At 52.1% G+C, this 13103-nt stretch overlaps 1 protein-coding gene across 1 annotated transcript; it reads right to left on the bottom strand.

The window, feature by feature from the left end:
- Positions 1–4491: 4491 nt before the first annotated feature.
- KDF1 (keratinocyte differentiation factor 1) lies at positions 4492–11687 on the bottom strand. The gene is made up of 4 exons (XM_006270197.4): positions 11447–11687; positions 9182–10299; positions 7354–7428; positions 4492–6669 (listed from the first exon to the last, which is right to left on the bottom strand). The coding sequence occupies exons 2-4, from the start codon at positions 10278–10280 to the stop codon at positions 6587–6589; spliced, it is 1257 nt and encodes a 418-aa protein (XP_006270259.3). The 5' UTR covers positions 10281–10299; positions 11447–11687; the 3' UTR covers positions 4492–6586.
- Positions 11688–13103: the final 1416 nt, after the last annotated feature.

Below are 13103 nucleotides of genomic sequence, written 5' to 3'. Positions count from 1 at the left end.
TGCCTTGAGGCTTGTCCCTATTCTGAACTGCAGTTCAGGGAGGCAGGAGTCACCGAAGGGCAAGCCCCTCCACACTTGCCTGGATCTGTCTCTTGACCTGGAACACTGGCAGGCTGTAAAAGGCAAGGTTGGCCCATGTGTTTGCCCTGGGATTAGCATCTAGCCCCTCCTAACGAGCAAGTAGAGGCAGGTGCAGGGGCTGGTCATCCAGCAGAGCAGCCTGTAGCTGCACCCTACCGCTCCCTGAGCCACATCTTTATGAGCTCACCAGTGCCACCTCAGCCCTGTCTGGGAGCTGTCAGTGCCAGGAGATTCTAGTTTTGCCTCCTGGCTTGACTGAGGAGTGGAAGCAGGGTAGGTAAGCTTCAGCCCTAAACAAGTCCTGGGCTGGTGGGGGGCTGATACCCAGCTGAAGGCACTAAAATCTTGTGGCTCCTTCCTGATCTAGCACCATAGCTATGGGGAGCAAATCAAAATAGGTAGCAGTGGAAAATTCAGGAGGTCACATCCTGGTTCATCTTCAGGGCTACTTGGAGCCAGCCTGTGGCTGAACTGATTAGAAACAGACAGAAGCATCTCGATTTAAACGCAGCCTTCCTTTGCTTCACTGACCCTTCCCTGCACTGGACTCGGCTGGCCTTGATCGCTTTGCGAGTGTTCACGTACAAATCACAGCTTGCACAGCACCTGGTGGCCTGGTTTGGCAACCCCGATCCTTATCTCAAGTCAAATAATTTCCTATTCCATTTTGGCACTAGACTCCCCTTTTACAGAGGCCAATTGCAGGAGCTAATAAGTGACTAAATTTGCCACAGCAAAGCAGGCCTACGGCCATCTGGAGAATGAAAGAGGTGGTGGTTAGCTTCTGGGCAGCCAAGGCAGTTTGGGGAACAGGACAGTTTTCAATCCTTATAATCCGAGGACGGGTGAATGTCCCGGGCTTGTTTATGAACCAAAGCTGGCCTCGGGCCCAAGCCCTTGGACTTCGCCCCTGCCAGCCAGCGGAACAGAAGGTGTTTCTCCCTGCTGCCCTTGTCCTGTGCTGCTACCCAGGTGTCATTGACTTCCCCTTGGGACAGCTCTGAACAAAGCTGTCCCAGTTGCTCGCTTCCCTTCAGCACAACTGCAACAAAAGTGGGAAAAGAGCTTCTGGTTCCAGGTGATTTCAGTGGCTGAGTGGTACATGTTCAGTGAGTGACCAAGCTGCAGACCCTCCCATATGAGAAGGCAGCAGTTAAATAGTTTAGTATGCTCCACAAGCCCAAGACCCTACATCCAACCTTTCCGCATCTAAGCTGGATAAGTATCAAACTAACAAGCCCTTGGCAGTCACTGAGGCTTCTCGCTGAGCAGGAGATCGGGGAAGAATCTGGATCCGGGTACCCTTGGACAACCTGGGGCATTACTGCCACCCACAGGAGAAGTGCTTTCGGCACACGAGCACATTCGATATCGTGCTGCCACAGAGTCCTAAACGTGAGGCTGAGCAGGTCTAACTTGAAAGACTGGTGTTTTCAGAATAGGGTTGTGAGGGCAATACCCCCCAGGCCCACTGCCTTGCTCTGGATACAGGCTCCAACTGAGCAAAGGTCATTGTGCGAGAGGCACTGGCATTGCCCAAGAGACACATCAGACTTCTAACAGGAGCCAAGGTTGGACAGAGAAGAGGAGCTTGCACCACTCTGAGTAATAGCAAAAGCACAAACAACAGGGATGGGTCTATAAGCCTCGAATTGGAGCCCTTGGGGCTCCACTGTGGTACCTTACACCAGTGTTTCCCAATGTGTGGCGGCACAATGGTGTGCCGTCAGAAATGAGGTGTGCCGTGGAATTTTGCTAGGGCAGCGACCTACAATTGAGGATGGGGAGTACCTTAACAGGTGTGCCGCAGAAAATGTGTATTAATGTGTGTGCGCCTTGGGCTGGAAAAGGTTGGGAAACACTGCCTTACATCAGTAGCTGACTACTGCCCTGTGGTGGTCCTGACTGCAGACGTTGCCTCATTCCTTCCTACTTAGACAAGCCTGTAGGACTCATTGCAAAGGAGTTTGCCAGATTCAAAGGAGATTCTCCGATTCCCCTCCCCTACCGCACTTCACCCCAGCCTTGGCTCAGCTTCTGAGGTTTGCAGAGTAGCTTAAATCATTTGGGAGACATCCTGGGCTTTATAACAAAGCTATTAAATGGCAGAGCCCTGAAGGAGAAAACCCAACTAAATGAGTCTCTGACTTGGAAGAGAGGTCCCCAGTCCTAAGGTGATGGGGACAAACTGCTGGGGACTGAGCTGTAAAAATCCAGATAAATGGCCATTTCCCAACTGCTGGCCCACACAGAAAGAAGCCATTCAAGAGCTCCAGGGGCAGGGGAAGATCATGGTACTTTCTAAAAGTGATTAAAACACATTGTGGAGCTTGGGGTTGTTGGTCTAAGGACCTAGGCAGACAAAGTTCTTTCGGTAAATCTGATATCTTTTATTAGACCAACTAAAATAGTTGGAAAACTCCTTGTGGCGCTTGTTCATTCATAGAAAGAGCCTCTCCTAGCTGACAAAACGCTGCAACTGGTGTCACACATTTGATGGCGGGGGACTGTGCACATGGATTGCACAAGTCTCGTACTTTGGTAGAGAGCCCGTGTCCAAGCGCATCACCCATGACCTGCGGTGGGGGTACTAGTGCATCTGCTCAGGTCAGTGACTTGCACTTTACCAGGCTTGTACCAAGGGCACAGTTAGGCTGCAACTGCATAAAGAGAAACAGGTTGAAGGTGCTGCTCTCTGAGCAGACTTGCTGTTCCTCTTCCTCCAAAGCCAAGCCCCAGCTTCATTAAACAAAACCAACAGGGAAACAAAGCTGCTGACTCAAGCTCCCAGAAGGAAGTCCTTGCACAGGTGTGCCTCCTAGACGAGCCTGTGGAGGGCTGAAGCTAAAGGCTGCCAGGTGAGTGCTCAGCAGGACCGGCTCCTGTCGAGCCCACAGATGTATGTGCAGTTAAGAGGCTTGAGCCAGTTAGAAGCACTAACACTCGGGACCATCATGACTCTGACAAGTCTCACAGAAGAACAATCCCCCCTGGCTTTTTTGTACAAGACCTCAGCTAAACAGCAGGGAGGAAGGCCTCGTCTCAGAGGTGGTTATTCAACACGAGGGAGAAGCATATGTGATGATGATCAAAACAGCCAGCCCGAAAATCCCATCCCTTCCCTCCCCAGTTGCTGGTTTCTCTTGTAATGTGACGTCCTTGCTCTGACAGTCTCCAGTCCTCCTCCGGATCACTGAATACCCCTCCCAGCACTGCGGCACCAGCTGCAGTTAAGGGGCTGAGATCATTTGACTAGCAGCAAGCATCACTGGCTTTCAGTAGTGAAAAGGTGCTGCAAAGTCATGCCATGCCCATTCATAAATGGGGAAAAGAGGACTGGTACACAGTGGCAGATAGGGAACAGAAGAGAGCAGCATCTCGAGCAGGGGAGGGGGATCGGAGTGGCACTCAGGGAGGACGCGGGCCTTAAATTTGTAGCACACCTGCCAAAAAGGCTGCCCCGATGTAGTGAACAGAGATGGTAGGTTTGCAGTATCGTTCAAATGACAGCTCAGAAATGAAACACCGCAGGGTTCAGTGGAAGAGGCCCCTGCCCTGACCCAGGAAGTTACTGTGGCTTTAAAACACTTCCAGGCAAACAGTGAGCGCTAAGTCAATATTATTGATGCCTGCCCGTCGCTAGGATGCACCTTACAAAGGAGAGAAGGGCTTGATACTGATTCTTAATCCCCCCACTCCCACTATCACCTTTGGGGGGGAAAAAAAAATCTATTGAGAAGGTAGTTGCTCCAACACAGCAGGCGCCCAGCCCTGCCTTCGTCTTGGGAGCCAAGGCTCCATGTTATCACTCCGTCCCAGCAGCACTGGGTACAGGAGCTGGTCTGTAGCAGGGATTGGGACTTTGCAAACTACCTGTCAGTTAGAGAAATGAAATGAAGTGTAAAACTGGTTCTTCAAGTCAGGGGGTCAGGAGAAGAAAAGAGCCCTGGCTACCCTCCCCACCCTCCTGGCCTTTTAGGAGAGGATTTGGACACTCAACATGGAGGATCTGAGTACCAGCTTTCTTTCAAGGGTGGTCCCCTGTATAAGTCCGCACAATTCCCAGCACACACCCAGCCAGCTCCCAAGAAGCTCCTTTACTGGCACAGACCCTTGCTGCTCCCCAGATAACAGGTTGCATCGGATCAACTCAACAAACATACGCAGACTTTTCCGAACGGTTAAATACAGAGACCCACGCGCTGCTGCTAACCATCTGAAGGGCACAGCTCCCTTTCCACGATGCACCCTCCCCTTCCCTCCTTGATCCCAGCAGTAGTGCCCTCCATCCATCCGATTTAAAAGCACAATCACTCATGGAGCAATTTAAAACTGCCAAAGAATGAGAGAGACCTTTTTGGAAGGCAAGGCATGAAGAAGGACCCCCAGGAGATACCACAGTAACACCAGTTTTGGGGACTGACTCAGTTTTTTTTTTTACAAAGCTAATCCACATACATTTGAAGGCACTCTGAGGACAAAGGCTAGAAAAGTGACTGTAGAGACATGTGAAAAGAAAAGCTGTTATTGCATCCATGTAGCCACTTCCGGCAGCTTTTCCCCAAGTCACGTCTTCAGGCGTTATCCAAGATGTTCCACCCACACAAAACTGCTGGGCTCGTCCGTGCCATTTACATGAGCACTTTAAAAATGGAAACTTGTCCAGCGACCTCTTGACAAATCAGTTCAGAAGCGAGAAGCCGGCAGGGCCCAGCAAGTAAATACAGCACGCAAAGTTACATATGTACAAATCAAGCTCTCTTTCCCAGGAGACCTTGCCCCAACCCAGATCAGCTCCTCCCATGATTGAGAGAAGCTTTTAAAAATGTTACATTCAAGTGCTTTAAAAACAAAGCCAAAAAGACACTCAAAGCCACCAGAGTCTCAGTGACCCCCCCAAATTTCCAGAACCTCTCTCCGAGCCTGCCAAAGGTCCAAACCAAAACAGACGCCCAAAAGAAACAGGTGAGGTTGGAAGCAGCTTTAAATGATATGAAAATCACATTAAACAGGCTACATGCAATCATCTAGTCAGTGTCGTCATGATTAAGCATTTCCAATGTCCATTATTTACAAAAATACCATAGATTTTTCTTCTCTTTTTTTAAAACAAGTACTTTACAAGAACATCGAGTCCAAGGAGGACTGAAACGGGTCAGGTGAACCGCACGATTCAAAGGCTTTTGCTCACCGTTGTCAGGTACAGAAGGCCCCAGGGAGTGGACAAGGAACTACAGCACCCACATCTTTTCAAGCCTAGGAGACGTACAGAGACTGTAGAGTCAACCTTTAAGCCAAGGCCACCTTCAAATTTGCATAGGTACAGATGTGGGCTGCACACCAAGGACAGAGCCCAGAACCCACCTCTGCTTCTATCACACACGCTAGCAGCACTGGACTCCTTGGTTTTACTGCTGGTCCATTCGACCACCAGCCATTCTTCTATTCAAAGGCACTTAAATCTCACAGCCAGCTTTGTTTGATGTTCTGATTAAAAAAAAAAAATAAATGTATGGAGCTTTGCAAGCTGCAAAGCTCCTCCTCTCAAGTGGTAATGCCTATAGGGTAGCAAAGGACAAGCTACTTGTTTTGTAACTGAAAGGATGACAAGGCAGTTTAGCTCTCAAACACCTAGGCAGAGCTTCTCTGTGGGCTAACGGGCAGAGCTTTGCAATTAAAAACCAGGTCTTTCTTTTCCCTGCCAAGACCCGAGTTCTGAGGTCTCCCCAAAAAGTGAACGATAGACCCCAAAGTCATTGATGCTGTGAGAGGAAAGTAGGGGATCCCAATTAGCATACAAGTTACAAACCAATACCTGTAATTGTTTAATTCCTTGTGTCAGCGATTCACACCACTTTGGCAGTGACTGAAAGCAAGGTACCCACTGGCTGTTTAGTAACGGTGATGAAAGCTGGCTCTCAGTAGAGTGCATCGCATCGAAGCTGTCCATATAACAGGTGGCACCATTTCATTTGGTTGCTTTATCAGCCGCCTCCATAAAGAGACCAAGCACTAAATGAACTGTGGAGACTAAACGACCCTCTCTCCTTCCTGAGATAGTCCCCCTCAACAAAACTGCTATAAATGCAAAGATACTGCTGGGGCGGGGGAGTGGTGAAAGGAAAAGCTACATAACGCCTGCAGTGCCAGAAGAGTAAAAACTATACAGCTTATACTCAGAGCTGAGCAACTGTCAGACAACAGAGATCCTTTGGGAGCTAAGCTGAACTCTGAGAGTGGAAATAAAATTTCAAGCTCTCACAAAGGCACAACAGATTCCTTTGCTGCTCACTAGTTTCACAGTCCATTTCCTTAGGGTTATGTTACAGTCCAAAAACCTCCAACATGACCCACAGGCCAAGGAGCAAGTTAGGTGTGAAGCAAGGAAAAGTAATTGAAAAAATAAAGTGGCACAGCATATTTTGTGTTAAAAGGACGAGGAACTCCATGTGCAATAAGACTCTGCAACCTCTGCGCTCACAGCACGCCGCTTCGGTCCATTTACCTAACAGTAAACCTGAAGCAGAGGTGCCCCGGATGAGTCAGTCTCTGTGTCCTGGAAGGAGGAATCTCTGCTTGTTGGAGATCCTTGAAAAGAAAGGAGAATAGATAAGTCCTCGCAGAATCACACCCGCTGTGGCTAGAAGGTCTTTGGAAGACAAACAGCGCTGCCCCAAAGGGCCTCCTGCACTGTGAGGGAGAAGAGAGCTTCATGAAGCCCTCAGCCAAGAAATAACCCTGGAGTTGTGAAGTTCTCCCTTCCTCCTCCAAAACTGTACATTTATAGGGAGGACCAGCCTCTTAGCCCAAAGCAGTTCTCTGATCCAGAGCTGTTTAACAACAAGGGTGAGGAAAAGAACCCAAGAGATCTGCTAATGTTCTCCATCTGCTTCACTTCCATGGTAAATTGCCTCAGTTTGTATAATGCATCCAGAATCCCATCCTCAATTAGGATTCTGATTCCTTTCAAACTGCCAGAATATATGGGCCTGAAAATTCCCAGGTCCAAGGAGCAGTGTGCAGGAGGTCTAAGATCTGATTGCTGTTTCATTGCCTTTTGCACCAGTGAAGGTCTACATAGGAAACACCCTGAACACAAACCCCAAACTCCATTTAAATGTTTAAGTGTCCACGAGTCTCAGTCATATACCTTCCAATGCCCAAGCCAGGTATCATCCCACTCTTGACACTTGGGGAAGCCCAATCATCACTGCTATCACTGATTATTACCACCATCACCATAAACCTAGGAGCCCAAGACGGACCGGTTACCTGCAGCGCTGTGCCGCCTCATGTTCCTGGCTATGACATCTGCTGCTGTTTCCTCTGATATCTGCACAGCCAAATCTAGAAAGAAGATTAGGAAGTGCTGAGAAGAGAAATACCTCAAGGTGTGCATAACCCTGTGTCCAAAGCCGCATGCTAGTATAATAAGCTCTCCCTCTCTAGTCACGATTATTTGTTTCTTAGGGATAACCAGGTATTGGTTTATTCTGTAGCTGTATAAGAGGACAGATGCTTACCTGAACATTGCAGGTCCCTCTGCTAATTACTTCAATGCAAGGAATAGTAACATTTTAATGAAACTAGGAGACCACAAGTAGACCAGCTTTCCCCATTTCCCTTCAAACACCCTCTCACTAATACTCACCTCTTCAAGTGTCTCTAATGCAACGTGCCTTGTAGCTGATCCTACTGGTTAGATTCAGGCTACAGAGAAGCAGGAGAGCACATCTGATAGAAAGAGGCTTTCATAGTCTGCAAGCAGTCCCCCTTCTCTGTTGACTTCTGATATCAGCAGGTAACTAACAGGCTCCCCCTCCCCCCAAATTTAAGTAAAGACGACAGCCTGATCAGCAGTCTCACCACGCACCCCAGATGATGTGCAACGTTACTGAAGTCTAAGCATTTGTTTAAGCCACAGCAGTAGCACGTCCCAGGGAACACGGGGCTGGACACACCATGCCCACCAAGTCTGCTGGTCTCAGTCTTCAGTGGCCTGAGGGCAGCGGCTCGGAAACGAGACCACAGCAGCCTCAGTGGCCAACCCTTGGTTCTGGAGTGTGTCTGTGGACTTGGGGTGGCAGCGGTGCATCCTCCCCAGGATGCACCACTGCCACGACACAGACCAGCCCTAAGTTACAAACGGGGTTGGGGGAGAATAATTTTCAAGACAACCAAAGAGGTTGAAGAGTAAACATGGCAGGACTAGGAACCACATGACTTGAGAAACCTCACCCCCATGTCCAGGCAGGCTCAGAGAGAACAAGTGTCTGATGCGCAGCCACGAGGGACAAGACAAGGAGCAACAGCCTTAAATAGCAATGAGAGAAATGCAAGTTGGATACGAGGAAGAAGGTGGTTAAGCACTGGAACACATCGCCTACAGAGACTGGGGAATCTCCATCCCTGGAAGTTTCTAAGAGCAAGTAAGACAAGCACTCATCTGGAATGGTTTAGACAGGGCTGATCCTGCCTTGAGCAGTGCGGTGGCCTTGAAGTGACCTCCCAGAGTCCCTTCCAGCTCTACTCTTCTACGCCTCCATGACTTACTACCAGATTAGGAAAGGTCCTCTAGGCTCCACGCACAGACAGAAAGCAAGGCACAGGGAAGAAAGCAACAGAAGGAAGCAAACCTTGTCTAGCAGCACTGGGCAAGCCCTGATGAAGAGGGCCAGCCGAGAAGCCTTAGTGGAAGGGCTCTGGCCTATGCCACATTGCTGGGTCACACCTGTTGAGTTTGACTCCTGGTCTCACTAGGTTACAGATGGGGAGAGAAGTCAAATTATCATAGGGTCAGAGTGACTGGCCCCTCATAGTGCTCACTGCCAGAGTAAAGAGCAGTGTGTTTTCTAGAAGTGTGCACTGTAGATCGGGGGTGGCTGGTGCCAACTGAAACTCTTTAGCATTTTGGGAATGAAGGATTCCTCCAACCCAGAAGCAATCCCTGAATCCACAGTTCGGTTATCAGCTGCCCCCCTGCCTGCCCTGCCAAATCCAACTGCTCTCAAGTCTGGGGCTTCAATACCTCAGGATGAAGCCAGCCCTTGGAGAGGGGGCAGAGCAGCAAAGCTGCTCTAGGAAAGGAACTTGCACGTACCGTCTTGGCTGATGACTATGGACTCCGGCATGGTTTCGTTGCCGCTGTCTGGTGGGTTGCCTCTGCTTGTCCTCGCCTCGTGGCTCTGGGTCGCAGGGATACAAACGTGTGGCCGGACCCTGCTTTTCCGGGTGCTGATGCGTATGATGCCTCGGACCAGCCTGCACTCCGCATCCTGCTCATCCAGGTTGTAATCCTGAGTGATGCTGTTGATGAGGTCTGAGATCTTGTTAGTCTTCTCCAGGAAGACTGTGTCCGACGTGCACTTGGCCAGCTCATCGATCTGATGGACGCTGAACAGCTCCGTCAGTTTCTTGAAGATCAAGACATCAATCTCCCTGCTGGACATGGAGCTGCTCATCTCGCTGAGGTCCAGGTCAGACTCGTGGAAGGAGTAATACTCCTCAGAGCTCCGCTGGCTGCCAGGGAGCGGTGGCTTTTCTATGCTGTTCCTGAAGGTCTTCTCCGGTAGGGGCTCCTTGTAGCATGAATCTGCTTCTAGTTGGTGGCTGGGGCTCCGATTGGGATAGACAGGGATACCCTTCAGTTTCACATCTGGGTAACTGAAGCTGCTCCCCATAACAGGCTTCCTGCTTGGGTTCCCATTCTTTTCAGTGGGGGACAGGTTGACAGGACTACTGTTAGACAGCCGTCCGTTATACTCTCTGTTCTTCCCATCATCTACCAAAATCTCAGCATGTCCGGTGTAGGGGATACGAACGCTGCAGTCCTGAAAGCAGCCCCCACAGGTCACTATACAGCAGAAGACAGCTTTGTAGGTGCTCCAGGCCTGAGACAAAGAGGAACAGCAAGAGCTCTGGGCCTGCGGAGCCTCTGCACTGCCAGAGATAAAGGAAATTGTTTCCGTCTCCCTCCCATTGGAGTCCCTGGAGTCAGCTTTGCGGGCTTTCCTGCCCCGTGCTTGCTGAGCTGCTTTATGGCTCTGCTTGAGTTCAGGGGTTGAGCCACTAAACACTTCCAGACTGATGTCACTGTCCTTGGACGGGTTGCACCTTTGGGGCACAGCATCCTGGTGCAACAGGTTCATCGGGTACTTGCTGCTTAATTCTTGAGGGTGTCCTGCTCGCCTTCCCCACATGGCTGCCCACCTCAGACACCTGAAGAACAAAAGGGGCTTGTATCAAAGTCAGGGCCATTATCACCGTGCCTCTGGCGCTAGCCAGTGTCTAAAGACCATAAGAAAATCATCTTCTAACCCATCTCTGGGCCAGGCTCATTCCCTACAACACGTTGCCCAGGGCTTTCGTCTGTCTAGTTTTTAAATATCTTCCAGCATAAACCTGCAAATTGGAAAAGCAATTTTAAGGCAACTTCAGCGGTAGTTTCAGAGGCATCGGGGTCACTCGAACCTTCAGAAAATGCTTCCCTGGCACAGCTGGAAGGCGAGTTTGCCTCCGGAGCTGCTGTTCAAGAGGCATAACGATGGCCGGCACCGCTGCAGGTGGGGCCACCCGACAGCCTCCCTTTGCACATCCTACCTGTGAACAATTTCCCCTTTGTCTCGCATTCTTTGGGATTAAGCTGGGCTCCAAGAACGAGCCGCATCCGTTTCAAAACACCCCGTGCCCAGGAGAAGATGACAACCCATCGATCGCGATAAAAGCAGCCAACTCCGACGTGGAGCTCTCAGCTACTTGGCGTCGAGCGAATTCGAGGGATTTAGCGCTAGCGTGAATTGTTTACAAGGTATCGTGCCGAATGCCTCGGGGAGAGACTCGACCGCCTTTCGTTTTTGTTTGCATCGCCGACGCTTTTGTGAAAACGAACAAAAAAACGCTGTCGTCGAGTTAGTCTCAAGCCAGGCCTCGGACGTACGCCGCGACGCGTCCGGCTGTATTCGACTCCTGCCCGGGGACCCGAAACGCACGCTGCTTTGCAAAGGTACTTCCTTTCCGCTCTCGTCTCTCTGCGTCCTCCTCTAACACGGCACGCAGGCGGTTAGCTCCGGACGCCTAGCAAATTCAATCCTCGTTACGAGGAAAATTAAATACCCGGCACCTGGGCTGACGTGCTCCCGTCTCCGTCTTGCCGGGCTGTTTCTCCCCCGCTCTCTTTGAGGCCCGTCGGTGTGCCGCGTTTCTCGCGTAACGTCCGGGCCGAGCGTTAAGCGGTCAGACCCTGCTCCCTGCAAAGCCCGCGCTAGGATTCGTTCTAGGAAAACCCTAAAATCCATCTGCCCCCAGCTCTCGGGGAAACCAAGGGGTGCAAAGAGGGTGAGCGAGCCAGCGAGCGAGCGATACTCACCACGCGCGTGGGGCAGCGAGAGCGGGCGGGGGACGCGGGGCATGTGCCCCGGGGTCGCCGCGGGAGCGGAAGCGGGCGTCTGGAGGCGGGGGGACCAGGGGGGGCTCGGGCTCTCGGGATTTCCGGCCCCTTCTCTGCCCCGACAGCCTGCGGGCTGGGCCCGGCCGGGGCCCGATGCTGCCCCGGGGGCCGGGAGGCCTCGAGCCGCAGCGGGGGGGGAGGGGGGGGTCCCCGGGCCTGGCGTTACCTGCCGAGCCAGGTGAGCGGCGCCCGGCCCCTCCCTCACCTGGCCAGGTGCGCCCACGTGACCGCGCCTACGGGCCGCCGCGCGGGACACGCTTCCTGCCGACGCGAAGCTCCTCCCCGCTGTGCCCCGCCCAGCTCCTCCCTCCCTCCCTCCCTGCGCGGAGCGCGGAGCGGCGCCTCGCTTTGCCCACCTGTGAAATGGGCGTGCTGCCGCGCCGCAGGCTCGAGCCCCGCCTGCAGCACGCCGCTGATTTGGGGTTGGACTGCATCAGGGTTTCCCTGAAAGGGTCGGGACAGCCTTAGCTCTGCCCTGTAGCGGGGACGGAGCGGGTGCAGAAGCGAAGGTGGCCCGGACTCGGACGCTCAGCCCGTGACACCTGTAGAGGCGCGAGGCAGGAAGGGAAAGCATCTCTGCAGCCGAAGGCCAGGGCAGATGCAGCACGAGCCCGGCCCCTTTGCACTGGACTGGAAGCGAACTCGCCCGAAGCACGATGCCACGACGGCGGCGGGGAAGCAGGGCCTGCAGAAAGCCGCGATTCGCACCACAGCTCCAAGCATGGGCGCGGTAGTCTGCGTGGGAGCGTGGGCTAGTGGCTAGAGTACCCCCCGGCTCTTTGGGGACTTCTGAATCCTTTTATGACGGATGTGCTACTGCAATCTGCGGTGACTGCATTCCTGAGTCACGCCGCTCTCTGCTTCTCTCCCTCCTTGAAAGACCCTTCTCTGAAGAAGCCTGGAAATAACAAGCCACCGAAGAGAGAATTTAAAGAAACGCACATAGGAAATCAAAGCGCCAGAGTCACTGGTATGAAACTAATTAGCTGGAACACCTTTCCCGCTGCGGGAACAACAGCTAGTTCTTCTACGAAGGCCGGCCTCCCCTCCGTGTAATGTCTGCTGTTCCCCCACCCTCGCTGGGGCCTTGTAAGTCCTTATGTTTGGAGATGATTAAAAAAGAAAGAGGCATCCCATGCTTTCCTGGCCTATGTCTGGGAAAGAAAGCATCACCTAATTCTCCTTGCTACGGCCAAACGCCTGACCCCTCTCTCACAGCATCTGCACACCCTGTCAGACTGTGCTTTGGCAGGAAAGCGCGTCTCGTTTGTTCCTGCCTCCCGCACGCGTGCTGCACGCCAGAGAAATGTCACGTAGTGACTCTAGCGAGCGTGGCCGAGCCAGAACACCTGAGAATAGCGCTGGGCATGCCTGGGGCTCGTGCCAGGGAATGGCTACGTGACGTCTTGCCAGCGTATGGCACGTGAAGCAGGAGTGAGTGGGCAGGGCGCTGTCCAGTGCGGTGCAGACATGCCCTCTGAAGCAAAAGTGCACCCTGCTGTCACCCGCTGTGGCCAAAGCCTGGGTCACATTAAGACATAACACTTACACCGTGGTCTTTGTGCGTGGACCTCAA

This window comes from Alligator mississippiensis, chromosome 6 (genome assembly GCF_030867095.1).
Source record: "Alligator mississippiensis isolate rAllMis1 chromosome 6, rAllMis1, whole genome shotgun sequence".
In the NCBI taxonomy this organism is placed as follows: Eukaryota; Metazoa; Chordata; order Crocodylia; family Alligatoridae; genus Alligator; species Alligator mississippiensis.
Note: the sequence above shows the minus strand (reverse complement) of the source record. Positions and strands in the feature narration are given on the sequence as shown.

Coding starts and splice junctions, on each gene's coding strand:
- KDF1 (XM_006270197.4), bottom strand. CDS start 10,280: ATGTGGGGAAGGCGAGCAGGACACCCTCAAGAATTAAGCAGCAAGTAC. Junction 7,429..9,181: donor CATAGTCATCAGCCAAGACG/GTACGTGCAAGT, acceptor TCTTCTTTCTAG/ATTTGGCTGTGCAGATATCA. Junction 6,670..7,353: donor GAGGCGGCACAGCGCTGCAG/GTAACCGGTCCG, acceptor TTTCTTTTCAAG/GATCTCCAACAAGCAGAGAT.